This window comes from Vombatus ursinus, unplaced genomic scaffold (assembly GCF_900497805.2).
Source record: "Vombatus ursinus unplaced genomic scaffold, bare-nosed wombat genome assembly UNPS02014832.1, whole genome shotgun sequence".
NCBI lineage: Eukaryota > Metazoa > Chordata > Mammalia > Diprotodontia > Vombatidae > Vombatus > Vombatus ursinus.
The window spans coordinates 9,654,922-9,676,160 of NW_020954610.1; the positions used below are offsets into that span (position 1 = coordinate 9,654,922).

General features: G+C 39.3%; 1 protein-coding gene across 2 annotated transcripts in view; it reads left to right on the plus strand.

The window, feature by feature from the left end:
* LOC114026059 (guanine nucleotide-binding protein subunit alpha-14) overlaps window positions 1–21,239 on the plus strand; it is a 271,430-nt gene that overhangs the window by 224,969 nt on the left and 25,222 nt on the right. For both annotated transcript variants that reach the window (XM_027839673.1, XM_027839674.1), the window contains exon 3: window positions 18,911–19,065. In XM_027839673.1, coding sequence (XP_027695474.1) covers window positions 18,911–19,065 — 155 coding nt within the window. The remainder of the gene's footprint in view (window positions 1–18,910; window positions 19,066–21,239) is intronic.

The following is a 21,239-nucleotide window of genomic DNA, read 5'->3' on the forward strand; positions in this document are numbered from 1 at the left end:
ACAACAACAATCCATTGTCTTTGTACTGCTTTTTTGGCCGAGAAAAAAAGACTAATATCACTTTCACAAGATAGTCATTCAGATATTTGAAAACAGTGACCATACCTCCTCTAAATATTTTCTTCTCCATGCTAAACCATCTTTGTCACCTTCCTTCAATCTTAATATGACCTAATATTAAGTCCTTTTATCATTTTTTACCTTCCTCTTGACAGACATGTCTATATATATGTATTTTTTTTCTCCTAGGATGAAAAGCTAAAAACATCAGTGCTTCTGGAAATTAACTTTTTTTCTTCTCCTGTGATGCACCAGTCATTTATACAATTCTGATAGCTGGGTTTGAGAAAGCTGCCAGCAGTCATTTCATGATAGGTGCAAGTATTTTCTCTTTATATAATAATAGCACATTTAAATATCACTTTAAAGTATGTTCCTTATAATCCTGTGAGTTGGTATTAGGAGTAGGATCAATGAATCACCAAGCATGCATTAAGTGTATCAGACACTGTACTGGGGCAACAGATATATATGTAAATATATACACACACGTATGTATATGTATATTTATGTATGTATGTACATATATATGTATGTATAAATAAATGAAACAATCCTGACCTCTAGCTTACATTGTATAGGAGGAAACGATATATACACATGACTAGGTACAAAATAGAGATAAAAAAAACGAATACTGGATGTTCCAAAAGTCTTAGCAAGGTTTTAAGCTATTAAAGCTTACAGTCCCAAAGGTTTTGGGATACCTCATGTAAGATAATTTGTAGAGGAAGAGGCATTAACAGCTAGGGTGATCAGGAAAAGCTTTGTGCAGAAAGTGGTGTTTAAGCTGAGTTTTGAAGGAAGCTAGAGATTCTAAGAAATACAGGTAAGGAGGGAGTGCACATTCCAGGCATGGACGAACATATTCCTTTGCCAATGCAAAGGTATAGGGATGGGAGATTGAGGAGTATGTGAGGAATAGCCAGAAAACAAATTACTGACCCAAAGAATGTGTGAAGGGAAGTGACATACATACATACATACATACATACATACACACATACACATGTACATACATACCTACATACACACACACACACATTAAGGCTGGAAATGTAGATTGGATCTAAGTTGTAACAGAATTTAAATGCAGAGAAGTAGTTTGTATTTGACCATCAGAGCCAAAGTGAGTTTGGAGGGTTTAATTGATCAAGAGAATGATATAGCCAGACCTGTGCTTTAGGAAAATTACTTTGGCAGCTGAGTGGAGAATATGTTGGTAAAAGGAGAGAATTGATGATCAATTCAGAGGCTATTGGAATAGTCCAGGGAAAAGATGAGGGTCTGTACTAGTCGATAGCTGTGTGAGTAGAAAGAAGGGGATAGATGTGAGAGATGCTTTTTAGGTAGACACAAGAGTTGGCAACCAATTGAAAGTAGAGGGTAGTGGTACTATATGGAGGAGGAATATTTTCATTTTATAGATGAGGAAACTGAAACTCAGAAAGGTTAAGGGAGTTGCTCAACCCAGTGAGAGTGGATAAAGGAGGGAAAGAAAAAATACTCAGCCCCAATCCAAGCCCCCACCCAGAATTGCTATATTACTGGCACCCTAAGACTCAATCAGGGGACTCCAAGCTCCAGATAATTCACCAAAGTCAATCATCCACTTATGGATAATCAAAAATGATTGTATTTGAAAGCTCCGTTTAATTTCCCTGCTAATACTCATTTTTCCTTCTGCTGGCCAGATGGTTAATTATTTTGCACTTAGCCTTTATAAGCAAAGAGCTTAAAAATTAATATTCTCAATAGATATCCAGCCCCACACATCATGAAATAGGGAAGGATAATAGGACAGTGCAAAGAATGCTAGGCTGGGAGGCAGGAGACCTGGGTTCTAGTCTTGCTTCAGTCAGTAAGTACTTTGGCATAGGTTACATATCAGTCAATTGTAAGGTATGTGCTGGTCATGTGTGTAAGATGTGTGTATCCTTATGGGATGTCCATATAAGGAGAGAGTTGTTTTGAGAGGAGGCCAGGCTAGATATCTCTAGAATCTTGCCCACCCTTTCCAAGGGAAACGGTGGATCCTTCCTTGAGAGAAGCAGGAGAAAAGGCAATGAGGTTAGCAATTTTACTCTCCTTAGGGAGAGAAGGGTACTAGACTAGTTATATCTGTTTGTCCTCCTAAATATTACTAATCTATTGCATGCTTTTTTTAGTTCAAAAGTAGCTAACTTCCCTGGTCATTATTCTTTAAAGAGGGTGAGGATGCCCTAAATGTATATCCCCCAACTTGACCCTTTCCCACCAAATGCTAGTTATACAAAAGACCATCACAAATAGTGAATAGTAAGCTCATTTATCTAAGAAACTATCAGAGACCATAGAAGTTATACTTATTAGAACACACTGGAAGATACACAAGAGTGATTGATCTCATTAGATAGGAAGAAGCTAAAATCTTGCTCAACTAAGCAAGAGGCCCTATTCTCACCCAGTAGAATTTTCCTTAATTAAATCTCTAGAGAGGCAAGCTAGAGATTGGGGACATGATGAAGTGACCTCTTCCTCTTCATGTCTACCCTCCAAAGTCTATCCCTTTCTTTCCATATATCTCCAGTTGGTCCCCAATCATCCAGTCAATAAAATTTATCAAGCACCTACTATGTACCAGATACTGTGCTCAGCCTTGGGGATGCAAAGGCAGAAGATAGTTTTTTCTCTCAATGAAATCAGTCTGACGAGGGAGACAACATGAAAACAGTTATGTACATGTAAGCTATGTGTAAGATAAAATAATCAGCAGAGAGAAGGCATTAGATTTGGGTAATCAAGAAAAACTTCCTGTAGAAGGTGGGATTTTAGCAGAAACTTTAAGGAAGTCGGGGAATTCAGGAGGCAAAGATGAAGAAAGCAAGCTTTCCAACCATGGTAGACAGCTAGTTAAAATACCCAGAATTGGGAGATGTAGTGTCTTGTTCAAGGAATAGCTAGGGGGTCAGTTTCATTGGGTCACAAGACTACACTGTAGGGTGGGGAAGGGTTATAAGGTATAAGAAGTCCAGAAGGTAGGGAAGGAATTTTACGAAAGACTTTGAATGCCAAACAGAGGATTTTATATATGATCCTGGAGGTGATAGGGAGCCAGTAGAGTTTCTTGAGTTAGGGGAGTGACAAGGTCAGAACAGCCCTTTAGGAAAAACATTTTGGCAACTGAGTAGAAGATGCCTTGGAATGAAGAGAGCCTTGTAGTAGACAACCAGTTAGCAGGCTATTGCCAGGTATGAGGTGATGAGGACTTGAAACAAGGGAATGGCAATGTCAAAGGAGACAAGGGGGCATATGGGAAAGATGTTCCTGAGGCAAAAGTCAACAGGACTTGACAATTGGTTGACTAGGGGCAGGGGATGAGAGAGAAAACAAACAAAAAGCCACACAGGATCAAAACAACCATTTCAGAAACTCATCATTAAAGCAAGCTGTGACCCAAATATTTGTTGTGGTATTCTAGCAGTTTTCCTGCCTATTGGAAAAGAGTGGAAAAAATGAACCATCTCTAAAGATGTAAGTTTTGGTTTGTGTTGAGAGAACTCCAGCAGAGTTAAACTCTCAACAATATGTGGGGTTTCCTGTGATGATATCATCTCAGACAGTCTGCAATTACTGCAAATGGAGAAACTCCAGTAGATATCTGAAAAGTTGGGGCCCAGGAAAAGATGGCATTAATATTCAGTGAAAATATAATTAAAAGCTTGTAGGCTTGCTTCAGGGAGAAATTGTCTCCATTATGAAGTTTTCCTCTGTCTTGCACAATATAGTCTGCTGAGAGGCTTTCTGGAATCATCAGTTAAAAGTATTGATGAAGTCAAGACCATTTGATTTTGTAGGAAACTGAGAAAAATAGGGTAGTGGAGTTCTCTGTTAGTTTACCACAGTTTTGCTTTATGACTTTAGGCAAATAACTTAGTGATTTTTGTATACTTCAAAGCATATTCCAATTTTTTGTTTTATTTATAAAGTATTTTTCCCCTCGAAGGGATCAAAGTACTTTGGTTAATATTTAACTAGTCCTTAGACAAGCAGGAGTCATGGAATCATAGATTTAGAGCTAGAAGAGACCTTAAAGGTCATTTAGGCCAGTCTTCTAATTTTATATACCAGGAAACCAAGTCCTATAGAAACAAAGTCATTTAAAAAAACAAAGTGGGGATCTGGAAGTGATGTCTGTCTTTCTCCTAACTCATTCTTGTTGATAGGTGAGTCCCTGAGGCAGAGATTAATTCTCTCCTATCTCATAATGATAAATAAATTCAAGGACAAACCTGACAGTAGAATCTTAACTCCATACTGACATTACCAAGCATTGTATGGACTCACAGAGCTCCTCCTAGATAAATGATGATATTTTGGGTTATGGATGTGTGACCTTTCTATTGAGAATTTTCCCTAGGTGTGGAGGTCTGAAAGCATAGACTAGGGCATAACCAAGTAAATTACACTTTGTTTTCAAAATATATTTTGTTAATATAAACCTAAATTATAAATTAATTTATCCTTTCTGTGTATCATATAAGAAAGTGATATGTTATTTACAGTAAGATTTAGAGAAATGCATGGAGAAGAAAACAATGAACTACTCCAGTATCTTTGCCAAGAAAACCCCAAAAGGGGTCACAAAGCATTGGACATGACTGAAAAAGGATTATCTAGGTACTACTTCACTACCTTCCTAACTACATTTCTATTGCCACCTCTATTGCTGTTCAGTCTCTTATTTTCCTTATTCTACTTTAAGGAGAAAATTTTAACTACTACTATCTTATGCATTTCTTGTTGAAAACCTCATACAGTACTTTACTCCCTGAGTCATATCAAAGCTTGGTGTCTAGAGTCTTCATCTTCCTGCTTACAGCTTTTTAGAGAGAGGGCATTTGCATTATTAGCATTCCTAACTCTCAAGCACTCTTTCTAGCTTGCTAATCCTTTCTGTTCCCTCTGTTCTCTGAATCATTTTGACTCCATCTTGCCACCAGACTTGGATGACTCTGGAGGAGAAAGTGAAGCTGATGACTTTGTGTGGCTCTACCTTACTTAGACACAATTCAAGTGCAAGTCAAGACATCATGTCATTGGTCCTCTTCAGGAATGAATGATGAACAACAGTAATTCTCTGATGACTTGCTAGTTGGCTTGGAATCTTATAAGAGTTAGTAAATATATGTAAAAGTTTGAATATCCATGCTTCAGGCTCCTGTTCTGGAATCTCCCCTAGCTCACCTCACTTGTTACCTCCATTATGCCAGGTTATGTTCCATTTTTCTCTCAAGCACATCTGCCGAGAACTGTCATTCAGTACTTCTCCCAACCCTCCCTTTGAAACTTTTCCAGTATGTTGCCATATATCCAGAACACATGCCTAGTCCACCATGCTTCTATAATGTTATAACAGCTGAAATGCCATCCCTTCCACGCACACTTCACAGGGCATTTCTAGAACTGACTCTTTACCTTTACCCTGCTCACTCTGCTCATGAAATTCCCCATGTTATATTTCCTAATTAATAGTTATCCTTTTATCCCACTCTTTAAATGCGCTAGCCCTTTGCCTATATATGGCAATACATTTCTGTCCATTCACATATAGACTCTGTGTTTATTTTCTATGCACTTTGTACTTGTGCTTTCCTATGTCTGCCTCAAAAACTAAACTATTCAAGAGCAGGTTTTCATTCTGTGCTTAAGAAAACACCTAAGATAGCTACATGCAGTGAGAATTAAGCGCTAAAGAAAGACTTTCTGATAAGTACCTCTACCACTAGGGGAATTTATTCTTGGGAATTGTAGTATCTAGTTGGACTCTAAGCTACCTTGAGAGCTGGGACCTAGCTGTGCATTTGTTTGTGTTCTTTTTATGTATGAACTTGTCATCCCTCCTGTTACAATGTAAGCTCCGTGTGAGTAGGAACTGTTTCATTCTTTGTATTTGGATCTCTAACACCTAGCACAATGCCTGGCACACTTTAGGTATCTAATTAGTTTTTGTTAATTAAAGGTATATACTCGCTTCTGTTACACTAGTATATCTATCAGCTGTCTGTCAGCCTCAGTCAATAATTGTTGATTGACTAGAAATGTTGTGAGACTGAGTGTGAGATTAAGTAGACATTAACTATTTTAATAGGAAAATATTTTTTACTGAGTCTAAAATGTTTTCTTACTGTTTTTTAGAAATTAGTTGTCTAATACTATTTAATTTTAAAATCATAAACAAACCCAGCACAGTTATACATCCAGGGGTATGTAAGAGAATAGATCATTTGGGCCAGTGCAAATGCATGCTTGTCACAGTTTTTGAGTCTTTTAACCCAGTGGTTTCCATATTTTTTGGATTGTGTACCTTTATTGGGTAAAAAAAAAATAAAATATTTTGAACACATACCCTCTGTAGCTATTTTTACATATTTACTTATTTATAAATTAGGTAATAATTACTATACTAATATATTATTTACATCATTGGTGTCAAACTCAAATAGAAACACCATACATAAGGATCCCTGCAGGAGCATACTGACTTAGAAAACCACATATTAATATTTCCTGTGGTTTACTATATTTTTATTTATTTTGATAAATACTTCCCAATTACATTTTAATACAGGATGGGCTGCACTTGGGTGTGTTGCAGGTGGGCCACATTTGACATCTCTGATCTACATTACAAAACATACACAAAAGGGATAAAGACTAAACGGTATTTTAAAATATTTTAATCTTTATTAATAGCCCATAATTTTTTTCCTTACTGTATTTTATTGAGAGCAATATAATTAAATATACTTTGTTAGTTTTGAAAATATAAGTTTAACACTTTGTGAGACATTGAATTAAAGGTCTTATTCTAAATTCATCACAAGAAATCTGAGCTGCTTTATTGCATATTACGCTGGAGAGGGATGGATTCCTTTCTGTGAAGACATCAGTGACAAATCCATCCTGCTGATCTTCATCAATTCTTGCTCTGTGTGTTTTTTTTAATTATGTCTTCACAAACACACACACACACACACATTTATGCTTTTAAAAGATCATTTCCTCACTTTGCGTCATTGGCTAGTCCCTAAGACATCTGTTAGCTATCATTTGTTCCTACCTAGCTTTCTTCCTTTCTGAATCTCACTGCTGTAGGAGGATGGGGCTTGACCAATCTACTCCAGTAAGTATTTGCATTCAGTTGTATGGAATTCCTACTATCATTCCTTTCCCCAGGACTCTGAAAGCTGTGGGACTGAGCTGGCCTCCTTCCCAAGCACTTTTTTTTCCCACTACCACCCCTGCTACTACAGTCACTAGATGGGATTGTCCAAGCTAGCATAGGTGACAGAGTTTATGGGACGTGGAATCAGCATGAGGAGGAGGATGGAAGGGGATGAGCAGAATGCCAACAAATGAAAGGACATGATGCTAAAGACAAGCAACCTATGCCTTCAGTAGCTGGCTAACTAGCTTCTCCTTTGTCGGTGACCATATGCTTCCACTTATGGAGATGCTGAGAACCAAGGCCACTTGGATAGCTTTAGAAGTAGAAGGAATTTTAGAAGATATAGAGTCCAGCCTTCTTATTTTATAGTCTAAGCAACTTGTCTATGGTCATAAAGATATTAAGTGTCTGAGGCAGTCTTAGAACCAGGCTGTTCCTGATTGCTAGTACAGTGGGCATTACACCATGCTGCCTCAGTCTACTGGGAAGTGGAGAGTCAGGGCGTGCTACTCCAGACCTCCCTTAGTGTTAGCACCTAATTATCTCCTGATTGATTATCTCTGGTTAGTCCTGTGCATATCTTGTTTGGACATAGTTGTTTGCATGTTGTCTCTGCCATTAGACTGTGAGATCCTTGAGAGCAGGGACTAACTTTTACCTTTCTTTGTATCCCTAGTACTTAACATGGTGCTTGGCACAAAGCAGGGGCTTAATAAATGCCAACTGGCTGACTGACTACTCTAGGGAGACATGTCAGGCTTCTCTGTCTATCTCCACTCATTCCAACCCTCACCCCCAATACAGCCTTTCTCTATGGCCACTCCACTGTCATTCTATGCACTGCTGTTGTCGGGGTTGATGAGGTCATGCATAAGACATAGCTTTTGCAGCAAGGGTGTGATGCAGCAGTCCATCCTCCTTGCCTGGCCCCACAAGATGGTACCACATGGATTGTCTTGACCAGCACCTGAGATTCTCATTCTGTTCTTTGGAGATCAGAGTTTTAGTCAAATAGATATAAAATCAGGGTCCTAAGATACAGAACTAGAACAGATCTCGGAGGATATCTAGTTCAACTCTCTCATTTTACGGAAGAGAATGCTGAGGCCCTAACAGGTTAATCAACTTCCACCAAATGACATAGCTATTAAATTACAGACTCAGGCTTAAATTTTGGTTTCTCTGACTCCAGTGCTTAGAACACTTATTCCTTTGCTTGGATTTCTAGACCCTATATAACCTCATTCCCACAGGGCAGCTCTATTACCTAGGAAACTCCTGTGTTGACTTTTGTACCAAATTCAAGGCATTCTTATTATAAATCATCAGATATTAATGATGTGCTTTGGACTATAATTTGAGAAACCAGGCTGGCCTTTGTAGAGGTAGATTTTTCAAACTCTACCTAGCTGCCACCAGACCTAAATCTTATTTGTCTGGCTAAATCCTGAGTAGATAGCAGTCATGGCTTCTTTTTTGAGCTGAATTGACCATGACACACAAGAACATAGATTTGAGGGAGGGAAGATGGAGAGGGTGCAATGAAGGTCCTCTTTCTGTTGAGCTAATGGAGGCATTGTCTGTGAAATATCATCCCTTGTGCTCTATAGCACTTGCCTATTTTGGCATTACTGCTGTTCATTGTCCTCTGATGTTAGCTGACAGATATTGGTTCTGTTTAAATTAAACTTTGAACTGGCCACTATTAATGTTTCCTGCCTTAAAAATGTGATGTTTACTTTTGAAGCCTTCCAGATGGAGCTGATGGAGGGGCTTTGGGGATTGTGTGTACATTTTCCTTTTTCTCCCTTCTCTCTTTGAATTAAGAGCAATATCAGAGTTGAAGTTGTACAGATTCTTATAATCAACCCTGTGAAAGCTGTGTCTGAAGACACATGTAGTAGAAGCCTTATATCCGTCCACGATTAGGCATAGAATGTCAGAGTAGGAATAAACCTTAGTGATATTTTAGTCCAGACTCCCAACCCTTCTCATTCTGAGGAATGAGGAAACCAAGAGGTAGGTGAAGTGGTTAAACAAAGGTGGAGCTAGAAACCCAAGTGCCCTAACTCATGGTCTGGGCTTTTTTTTCCCACTCCAGCTCCTGACATCCAAAAGATTCAGGGTGCTTTAGATGTGGGTAACTGCCTGTAGGTCCTGAGGGTATCTGTGTCCTCATGCCCCACTTCCCACAAGTGATCCCTTGTGAGTACTCTACTTGTCTTGTGATGAGGCTGATCAAGAACTGGAGCCAGAGCCTGGCGTTCCTGCTCCCACCATAATAACAGACCCCCTTCCCCCTATTTTCTGTCACTTCTTCCACAAGGCGCCTGGGCGATAGTAGAGCTAGAAATGACCATTTCTGCTCCATCCTTGTTCTCTTCTTCAGGCTAGCTGCATGAGGATTAGCTACAGAGAATAAGGGATTTCTGCTGTCCTAAGAGGCTCCGGGTATTTAGAAGAATAACAGCAGGGTCAGCCTCACCTAGAGGGAGAATCTGCAGTTGCCTATTTTTGTGACTTCATGGATATTAGGAAGGTTCACTTCCTTCAAAATGTCAGCCTCATTAACCTATCACCGGTAGCTGCAAATCTACAAAAATTCCACTTCTTCTGATTTATCACTGACCTCTAGGGACATTCACTTTTAGGTTTCAGATACCTTTGGAGATGTAGGAATAACACTAAGTTATCATTAGCATTTTGATAGGTTAACTTCACAATGGTCATAGCTAATACTTAAATAACCTTTAAGTTTGTGAAGCAATTTACACATATTATTTCATCTGATCATCACAACATTCCTGTGAGGTAAGTGCAGATGTCCCCATTTTACAGAAGAACAGACTGAGGCTGAGGGAGGTTATGTGATTTGAGGTCACTTAGCTAAGTTGGTGTATGGGGCAGGATTTGAACTAAGGTCTTCCTAACACCAAGTACTCTACCTACTATGCCAAATGAGGAGGAAGTCCTGAAGGGGCACAGAAAGGGGGAGAAGGGAAAATCTACAGATCAGCTTTGTACAGGAATGAATCTGGAACCCCAACAGCAGGCCACATTTATAAAGATTTTTTTCCAGAATTAATTTCCATATAGAAATCATTGTCATATATGTTGTGGTGCTTAAATTCTCAGGCTGTTTGTAAAACTTGAGTACTAGCTTGAGTTCTGGGTCCGAGTAGGGGGCCAAGGGGGAGAGCTGTGGAGCCGTTTTTTACGTAATATACTCTCCCTATAGAAGGGAGGAAGAAAGTTTCCTCCACTTTTGGGGGGGTTCAACCACTCCACAAGAATGTGAATGAGGTGAAATTGGTCTTTGGCATACTCATATCCCTTTCTGTGCTCTTGTAGTCAATTTTGATGTAACCAGAATGTATCTCCCTGCGTCGATACGTTCTTTTGTAACTAGATACTAAGGAGGGTGTGGGAATTGGGGGTAATGAGAAGGCCAATGACTTTGCTCCGATCATGCATTAAATCATCAAGAAAACCAAATTTTGGAGACTTGGAGTTCTGTTCTTTCCTTGTGCCTGGTGGAGCCAGGCTAAAAATGGGAAGGGAGGATGGAAAGGCAATTTTATATCAGTTCTGTGCATTTTTCTGGCTCCTCTTATCACATTATACTGTCTACTTCTCTACCATTTTCCAATGCTTAAGTCTAAAGGAAGTCTGAATTTCACAACAGCAGGATAGGGAGTTTCCAACACAAAAGTCTGAGTCCTGGATTGTTTAAAGAAAAGAAGAAGAAAAAAATAGAGATAAGGATCTGGCTCAAATGACCATTACAAGAACTTCATTTCTTAATGTTTGCTCTTTAGCTCAGCTTCACACAACTATAGGAAGCTTGCCTTATTAGATTGACTCTTGGATCCCAGCATTTCCTCCAATTTGCATTTACTCCAACACAGAAACGTGTTTTGCAAGGGGGGGAAGAAACGAAACATTTTTGGGTGGTGCATTGTTCTTCTGTTAAAAATTGAAGAGGACATTAATTCATCTTTCCCTTTCCTAGCTTCTCCAAAAAGTAAATAGTGCCAGAATAATGCAGTGTCTGTATTCTAAGATTAGGACCCGATTCTTTACAGGAGGAGGTCAAACCTCTTTCATTTTTGGCTACACATATGTTTCACTGTAAAGTCCCTTTACTTTGGTTTAAGCTGCTTGACACTACAGTATTTATGAAACAAGGAGAGTGACTTTAAATCCTTGTGAAACTAGCACCTAATAAAATGGCTCCCTTAAGGAAGTAATTATGGAAAAAGAAACGAGAATAATATTACTTTGGGAAAGGGTAAAGAAATTTTAATAACTTGTAGGCTTTCTTCCACTGTTACTGTATACTAAACGTTCATTATTTGCTACTAGTGGATTGGACAGAATCCCAAATTATCCTTGGTCTCTGCCTATTGGGGCTTAGTCAGATCCAATAGACTTAAAAAAAAAAGCATGAAGAGTTAGGAAAATCAGCTCAAATGGAATTAATTTTCTTTTTAAACAAAGTTCTAAGTGTTTAAAAAGGAGCACACATTTTCCAATAATATTGATTATATGTTTAGAGAAGTGACATACTTTTATTTGTGAACATATATCCACACATTTTAGATTTGGGGCAGAATCAATTATTTTTTCATGCTGTCCTTAACACAGAACCTTGCACATAGGAGATAGTAATACTGAATTATATTGTTTTTTGATGGCTAATGGTGTTTTCTTTATTATATAATTTTGAGATGTTTGATTCAGTAGCAATTTGTTGGGGAGGGAGTGAGAAGAGGTCTTTTTTGTTCAAATATCTATTGCAGAAGTTGGCATTTACCTTAACTTTCTAATGCAATATCTGCATTTCAGTTTACTAAAAAAAAAATTGACTAAGTTTGACAGTCATAATAGTTATTTCATGGTTTGCAAAGTATTTTCTTCACAACTCAACCTGTGAGTTAGACAGCTCAAATATTATATCTCCCTCCCTGCCTCACATTTCTCTTACTCTAATCCATTTTCCACTGAGCAGGTAAAGTGATTTTTCTAAGGCATAGGCCTGACCTTCCTCCCCACCCTGAAAATGAGCTTCACTGACTCCTTTTACTTCCAGGATCAAATATCAACTCTTCTGTTTGGCACCATCCACGATCCACAATCCAGTTAAAATGGCCCTCCAGCTGTACTTCACAAGTAGCACTCCAATCTCTCTTCTTGCTGTGGTTGTTCCCTTTGCCTCAAATGCTCGTGTCTGTTGGTTTCAAGGTTCAGCTCAAGCCTCACCTTCTGCGGTAGGCCTTTCCCTATTCCCCCAGATTGAGAAGAGACTGTTTCAAATCGGTAGGAGTGACAATACTGTGGACACAGAAATACTGTGGTAGAGAGAGTCTTTCAAAAGTCCAAAATTTCTGAGCTAAGTATACTGCCAAATAAAATCAGAATATATCTAACAAATTCATCAAAATTACACGGACTATGTAAAAATAAATGCAGCCAGGTCATGCCCGATGATATAGTTAATAGCTAGTATAAAATCAGTTTCTTGTGTGTAAAGATTTTACTCAAAGATTGAATTTAAAAAGTATTTTTGCATTAATTCTGAGCTCCATATTATTGTCTCATGCTTGATTCTTGAAATTAATTGCAGTCACTTGAAGCAAAAAGAAATATAATGTTTTACAATGCAATAATAAAGAAACCCAAGGAAACTTTACAGCGTTTTTTCATTCTTCTTCAAATGTCATTCTCATTTACATTTCCCAGGTCAAACTGTGAAAAGATTTTATAAATTTAGAGAATGCTAAGGCTAGAAAGGAGCCTTAGAGATCACATTCTTCAATTCCTACCTTTTATAGAAGGAGAGGTTGAGGCAAACAATGTGTCATGGCTAGTAAATTAGTGGTCCAGTTAGGAGTTGGTCCCAGGGCTTCTGAAGTCCAAGCTCATGGTTCTTTCACATAAACCATACTTTTGCTTTCTAAGACATTCTAAGTCAAAAAAGTTTAAAAAACATCAGTAATTATTATCAGTTCACCTGAAATCAGACATCATTGGGGTTTAGTCTCTCTGAGTTATTTTCATTAAGAAATCAACCACCAAGGTACTTGAATGATAAAGCATTTATTAATTGTTAAATTCAATGCATTGTGCTAAGTGCTGGGAATAGAAATATAAACAAAAAGAAAGGGAGTCTCTGCCTTTTTCTAATGAGAAAAGATAATAAAAGTTGGGGGAGAGGAGAGAAAAATGTTTCTGGTGTGAGAAGGTGTGAGTATCCCAACCCTTGCTTTAAGGTTTGAATAGTCCAACCTGGCCAATCAACCACTTTGGAAATTGGATGATACTGATTCCAGTTTTGATTCTTCAGTCTTTGTTTCTTCATATATCTTGACTACCATCATATATCTGGATTTGGTCTACTAGAAGATGAAACCATTGCTACTGTAAGGGTTTAGTGATAAATGATCCTCACAAGTTATGTGAATTTTAATTACCTTAAAATAAATTTTTTGGCAGCTAGATGGTGCAGTGGATAGAGTAATGGGCCTGAAAGTCAGAAAAACTCATCTTTGTAAGTTCCAATTCAGCCTCAGACAATTACTAGCTGTGTGACCCTGGGTAAGTCACTTAACCCTATTTGTCTCAGTTTCCCCATCTGTAAGATGAGCTGGAGAAGAAAATGGCAAACCACTCCAGTATCTTTGCCAAGAAAACCCCAAATGGGGTCACAAAGAGTCAGACACAACTGAAAAATGAATGAACAAAAAATAATTTTAAAAATGTTCTAGGGGTGGGGAACCTGTCCTCAAGGCCACATGTGGCCTTGTAGGTCCTTGGGTGCAGCCTTTTGACTGATTCCAACTTTTACAGAACAAGTCCTTTTATTAAGGGGATTTACTCTGTGAAGTTTGGATTCAGTCAAAGGGCTGCACTTAAGGACCTAGATGGCCACATGTGAGACTACAGGTTCCCCCTTCCTTACTCTCCAACTGTATATAAAAACTCCTATGTCAGGTGTGAAAGAACTTTCTTGGGATACTATTTAACTCTTGCTGGAAGGAAGTTCATATTTCCCTAAAACTTGTGTTAAGTGAAATGTGGATGGGGTCCATGATAACACTCTTTTGCTAGTGATATTTTCCCTTTACAATATTAAATGTGAAAATAGGTACAAAACAAAATACAAGCACAATCTTCTGCACAAAAATAGTTTAAGCTCATTCCCATATTTCCTCAAACCCCTCCATCATCCTAGTGTTTCCCAGATACCCCCTCCAAAAAACCCCAAAACTATGGTTCTTATTAAGAGATAACAAGCCCCAAAGTCCTTTATGGTCAAATTAATTTGGAAAACAAATGGTCGGAGGTATTAACCTGATGCCTGGCTCCACCTAGCGGATTGTGGTGTTCAGGCGGCTTGCTTTACTGGTCCAGTGAGAAAGGCCAAGTAATGCTAAGTAGTCATATGGCACTTGAAATGTTAGCCAAACAGTCATGCACAGAAACATTCTCTCTCTCTCTCTGTCTCTCTCTCCCTCTCTCTGTCTCTCTTTCTCTCTGTCTCTCTCTCTCTCTCTCTGTCATATAGCAAAAAGCATTAGCCTTCCTCCAATCTGTGTGGCCTCATACATTAGAGCTGTGGATATTTCTGAGTGGTAATACAACTTCAATACATCTGCTTTCAACTCTTGTCCAAACAAACCAGGACAAAGAAAATAGTGACTTTTGAGAAATGAAGGAGGAGCAAAATATTAGCTCAGCATTCGAAAGGCTGATCGAGCATCAGAACCCCTTGTGCTCTCTCACTGTTTACTTACTTGTGATTTTTTCCTTTTCATTAAAAAAAAGCATTATGGGGGCAGCTAGGTGGCGCAGTGGATAGAGCGCCGGCCCTGGAGTCAGGAGGACCTGAGTTCAAATGCGACCTTAGACACTTGATACTTACTAGCTGTGTGACCCTGGGCAAGTCACTTAACCCCATTGCCTAGCAAAAAAACAAAAGCAAAAAAGAAAGCATTAGGCAATTTCAATTTTTCCTTCTACCTCCACCCCTATGTAGGAGGAAAGTTAGAAAAACTAAGGAAGAGACAACCAATAGAACTGCAATCTTTAAACAGCTTGCCCTGCCAGCCTTGCTTCGCAGTACCCTCCTTCATGCTGCCTGTGTTACAGCCAAATTGGGCAGCCCACCATCCATCTCTGTCTCATTACTTGGAGTATCTTGGGCTTTTCTGTGTCTGAGCCTTTGCTGTGTCATCTCACATACCTAGAATATTGTCCCCATCTTCCCTCTCTCATCTATACTGCCTAAAAGCCCACTTATTCTCCAAGGCTAGCTCACACCACCTTCTCCAAGAAATCTTTTCTGATTTTTACATCTCCCACCTCCATTCCCCAAACTGTAGATTTCTTCCTCCCGTGATCTCTCAGTGTTTTTGTTTGTACGTACCCCGCTAAATCCTTGTCATGCTTTCTTTATGTGACCATTTCTTCCATTCCCTACTAGATTGTAATTTCTTTGGTGGCAGGATCTGTATCTTATTTATCTTTGTATCCCTACAGGGCATACAGGAGCCTTGCCAAGAGTAAATGACTTAGACATGTTTGTTGAATGAATAATGAACGAATGAAATTAGGAAAGTACTGAAACCTTTTTAGCTGGGAGAAAGAGCCATGAGAGTGGAGAACCACAGAATAGCAGAAGCTTTTTAAAACCTCCATCTTTACAGAAGAATAGATTGTGTGACATGTTGAACTGATATGATTTCTTAAAGTCCTTTTTAGTCTGAAAATTTTATGTTGAAAGTTTTCTTTGTATCTTTGAGATGTCCTCTAAATCAAGCTTGGAATATGAAATGTCTTAAGCATTTGCTAATAAAAATCATATCTAGCATTCATGAAGAACCTACTGTGTGTCTGGCACTATGCTAAACACTTTATAAAAATTATCTCATTTTATCTTCATGACAGTCCTGTCAGGTAGGTGCTATTAATATCCTCATTTTATAGTTGATGAAATTTGTATTGGTGACCTGGCTCTTAAAAGAGAAAGCCTTAAGTAATAAAATGAGTATGTCCATCAAAACATTTACCCCTAGTGTTCATATTTGTTGTTGTTCGGTTGTTTCAGTTGTGTCCAAATCTTTGTGACCCCGTTTCGGATTTTCTTGCCGAAAATACTAAAGTGGTTTGCCATTTCCTTCCTCAGCTCATTTTACAGATGTGGAAACTGAGGCAAACAGGTTAAGTGACTTGCTCAAGGTCACACAGCTAGTAAGTGTCTGAGGCTGGATTTGAACTCATGAAGATGAGTCTTCCTGATTCCAGGCCCAACACTCTGCCCACTATGCCAGCTAGCTGTCCCTGTGTTCACACAGAAGTACACTATTATCTGCCTTCTGTAATATGTAAACACAAAAGTGTAATCTCACTCCCATCTTCTTCCATTCCCTCAAAAAAAAAAAAAATCCACCCAACTGTAGCATGGTACACAATGTCCCTACTTGCTTGCATTTATGAGGGCCACTTTTACTTCTTCTTTTGTTGTGGTTGTTGAGTCGTTTTCAGTTTCTGACTTTCTGTGACCCTATTTGGGGTTTTCTTGGGAAAGATATTGGAGTGGTTTGTCATTCCTTCTCCAGTTCATTTTACAGATGAGGAAACTGAGGCCAACAGGTTGAGTGACTTACCCAGGATCACAGCACTAGTAAGTGTCTGAGGCCAGATTTGAACTCAGGTTCTCCTTATTCTAGGGCCTGTGGTTCTGTCTATCCACTGTGTCACCTCATTGCCCCATTCCCAATAGCTGCACTGTTCTTAGGCTTCTATAGTGCGACCAAAGCTACTTTATTACAGGTGGAAAAAGAATAAATTCTATAAATGATGCTAGGTTGTAGAAACATAAACCATCTTTGCCCCATTAGGAGATCCTTTGGTCTGGATAGTCTATTTCTGGTTCAGATCCTGCCTGCCTCTCCAAAATATGAATGTACTCTTTTCAAAATTCCAGCCTGCTTCCATTCATATTGTGGATAGCATTCCCTTCACTTTGTTAACCCTCTTCTGATCTCCACTTCTTTTCCTAGCAAAGTTGGAGAGGCATACCTGGCTGCAGTGCTGCTGAACCTTCTGTGTAAAAAGCATTAACACTAAGAGGCTTAGAATTAAGACACTGGGTTCAGGTCTCTGTTGGAATGTAGGACACAGGTCAGATTGGCTGTAGCGTAGACCTTGGGCAAGTCACATAACTTCTCGTAAATTGGGAGAATAATAATATTTGTACCTCAGGTTGTGACTGTGAGAATCAAATGAGACGATATATAATTATATTGTATTGTATTATATCATATTATATATTATAGATAGCTAGTGTCTGAATCCAGATTTGAACTAAGATCTTCCTGACTCCATACTCATGACTGCATCTACTGGGCCACCTAGCTAGACAGTTTGGCTGGACCATAGAGTACAGAAAGGAGAGTAATCTATAATCAAGTTGAAAAAAAAAGGTTAGGGTCAGATTGTGAAGGGTATTCAAAAGTAAAGTAAAAGAGTTTATATTTTATCTAAAAAGCAACAGAGAAGCTTATTGACTGGGGGACTGACATGGTTACACCTGTATTTAAGGAAAGAAGGCAGAGTGAGGAGTCAAGTATATTGATAAAGACTGTGAACCTGGAAGAATAGTGATACCCATGACAGAAATAGGGAGTTTCAGAGAGGGGTAGGTTTTGATAGAAACACAAATTCTGTTTTGGACATGTTGAGTTTGAGAACTTCTGTCCTGTGTATGGGACATCTAATTTGTAATGTCCACTTGGCAGTTGGTGATATGGAACTGGAGCTCAGATGAAGGACTAAGACTGGGCATAGAGATCTAGGAGCCAATTGCATAGATCTAGATGGTAATCAAACTCATAGGAGCTGATGAAATCACCAATTGAATATAATGTGCCTAACTTTATCATAAGTAAGATATGACATTTAGACTTTCACTACTCTAGAGGGTAGAAGGTGAGTTGCTAGAAGGGAGAAGGGTGGTGGTGTCAGGGTTCCATTCTTTCTTGTTCTTCCCTCGTCCCTTATATGTGTGGGCATATTATATTTTCAAAGAAGATATTGTTTCTATTGGCATTAACGCACTTCCAGGAGCTGAGGATGACTGGTAGGGCCAATGTGTGACTATCTCACTGGGTAGCTAAGTGTAGCCCCCTCATCTCTGCTTGACGCTAAGCCATCTTGTCTTGTCTCATGTGTCCTAATTATCAACAACTTCAAGGAAGAGCATGTTTCCCTCACCCAAGGATTGCTTACCACCGCCTAACTGAGCTCTCATAGACTTCAAAATTTGAAGTTAGAAGGGAATTTATGAATATGAGTTTTTATTATGAGATCACCTAGTCTACCTCTTCATTTTGCAAATACAGAAACTGAGGTCCAGAATGGTGATGTCATCTGTATCAGGGTCAGATGGTTGGTGAATGAGGGGAGTGGGAAATAGAATTTGGACACAGGTCCATTGCTCATAAACCAAGCACTCTTTCTCTTGCACAACATTGTGCTGTAACTCCTCTACAAAGACAGCTCTGGTTCCATAGGTCATACCAAAGCATCTTCAAGTTGGATTTCTTCCCTGTAATGATTTTTTTCCCTTTTGATTAGGAAAATGCTCAGATGATTAGAGAAGTGGAAGTAGACAAAGTGTCCATGTTGCCCAGGAAACAAGTGGAAGCAATCAAAAAATTATGGGAGGACCCTGGAATCCAGGAATGTTATGATCGAAGAAGAGAATACCAACTCTCGGACTCAGCGAAATAGTAAGAATGATAAACTTTCTTTGTGTGGTTAACTAGAGTTGTTGCCAGGATCCCAAAGCAGGTATTGGCAACCTAGAAGGGAAAATGACTTTCAGCATAGAGAGGGTTGTTGCAACTAGGACTTTAGAGTAAGACTGCTGACCATAAGTGAGGGAAGTTTATTTTCATCAACCTTCCACTTTCCCTTCTGAGCCCTCTCTTACCTAGTGTTGGTCCTCCCTATAGGTCTTTCCCAGATCTCAGTTTGAATGAGGCAACACCCATTCAATGATTAAGGCTAGGTAAGAAATGAGGCAAAGAATGGCCTCTTTTACCTAGTTAAAAAAAATCAATCTGGGGGTAGCTAGGTGGTGCAGTGGATAGAGCACTGGCTCTGAAGTCAGGAGGATCTGAGTTCAAATCCGGCCTCAGACCACACACTTGACACTTGCTAGCTGTGTGACCCTGGGCAAGTCACTTAACCTCAATTGCCTTAAAAAAAATCAGTCTGGGAAGGGAAGACCCTCAGGGTTTCTGGTCAAAACAGAAACAGTTGCAAGGTCTCCCCCTGCATCCAGGGCCATCTCCAGTCATCCTGATCTTTATGGCTGTGGAGGAGAAAGTGAGGCTAGTGACTTTGCACAGCTCTCCTTCACTTAAATCCAGTTTACTTGCAAGTTATGGCATCACCTTCCTGATGTCATGCTCCTCTTTGAGAGTATAGGACAAAGAACAACCACCTCCCCATAGAATAACAGAGTCTGACTCTTTACTGTCTTCAACAGCCTGGGACAAAGGGTCACTTGATCTCAGCTTGAACATCTCCATGACAGGCAGTAATTACTTCAGGAGGCAGCTCTTTGGTAGGTTCAAGCTCCCTGTAGCAAGCCTCCACCCAGAGCTACCCTCCCCAGTGTTCTGGGCCATAAGTTATACCCTCCCTCTTCTCCCACCCATCAATAGTCAAAACTTCCATTTCTTTCAGTCTTGAGAATTCTTGTAGCTATCAGCAGATTATTGGCTTAAACTATTTTTACTTGAATTATGATCAATAGACTTAACCCATTCAAAAGAGGAACTTGGAATTATTATTGTTTTATCATCATCATCATCATCAAAGTTGAAGAAGTGCCTTACTTGTACCCCTGGGTGATAGGTAACACCTACCACCATCACTTTTTCCTTTCTTCCATTCTACTTATACTCTGCTAATTCTTATCAGAAATCCTTCATATTCAAATTCCTGCCTCTTAATGAGGCCCTATGACCACTAACTTCTGAGATCCTATACAGTCCCTCAAGAAAATAGGAAATGCTTAGAAGGTTTTGTAAAGTATGAAGCCACTGGTGACCTTGTAACAATTTTACCTAAGACTCCAAGTAGTATAAAGTACAGACAAATACATGAGACTTTGCCCAGGGACACATACAACACAGGGAAGCCACCCAATTAACCATATTCCCCAAGGCTACACCATTCTGCCATAAGGAGGTATCGCCTGGCCACCTTGCTTTCCTTTCTGTCATCACACTTAATTCTACAGTCACATTATCAGTTAAGGAACTCAAGCCCAGAGGACTCTGCTATTTTAAAGTGCTTATAGGCAATGTCAAATTAGGAGAGGAGCTAATGCTCTGGTTAAGGCTATTAGCAACATCAGTAGCAACAGCAGCTACCCACCTCCCTGCTCTTACAGCTCAACTACTCTGCCTTCCACACTGTGGTAAATTGCCTTTTACCCTTTCTTTTGTTCCCATATGCCAAAGAAGAGAGAGCTCTACAACCACACAAGAGAAAGCTTTCTTTTCCTGGTTTGAGGAATATTGGATTTATCTTTGTTGGTCTGGTGGTGCCCTCTAGTGGGAAAGAAACAAATTGCTAGATGAGACTGAGTTGGAAGGGGTCTCAGATATCATATGGTCCAACTTATACTTAAACCAACATCATCTCAACAAACATACCCGACAAGTGGTCATCCAGTCTTTTCTTGAAGACCTCCAGTGCGGAGGACCCCCATACCCCTGAATATTTTCTGGAGTAGCCCATTCTATTTCTCACTGTTAAGAATTTTTTTTTTTTTACATGAAGGTAATTCTGTACCTCCACAATTCCCACCTAGTGCTTATCATTCTTTCTTCTGGTGCCGAGAAAAGCAAATGTGACATGACTCTTTTGTTCTCCTTCTTTCACCTGA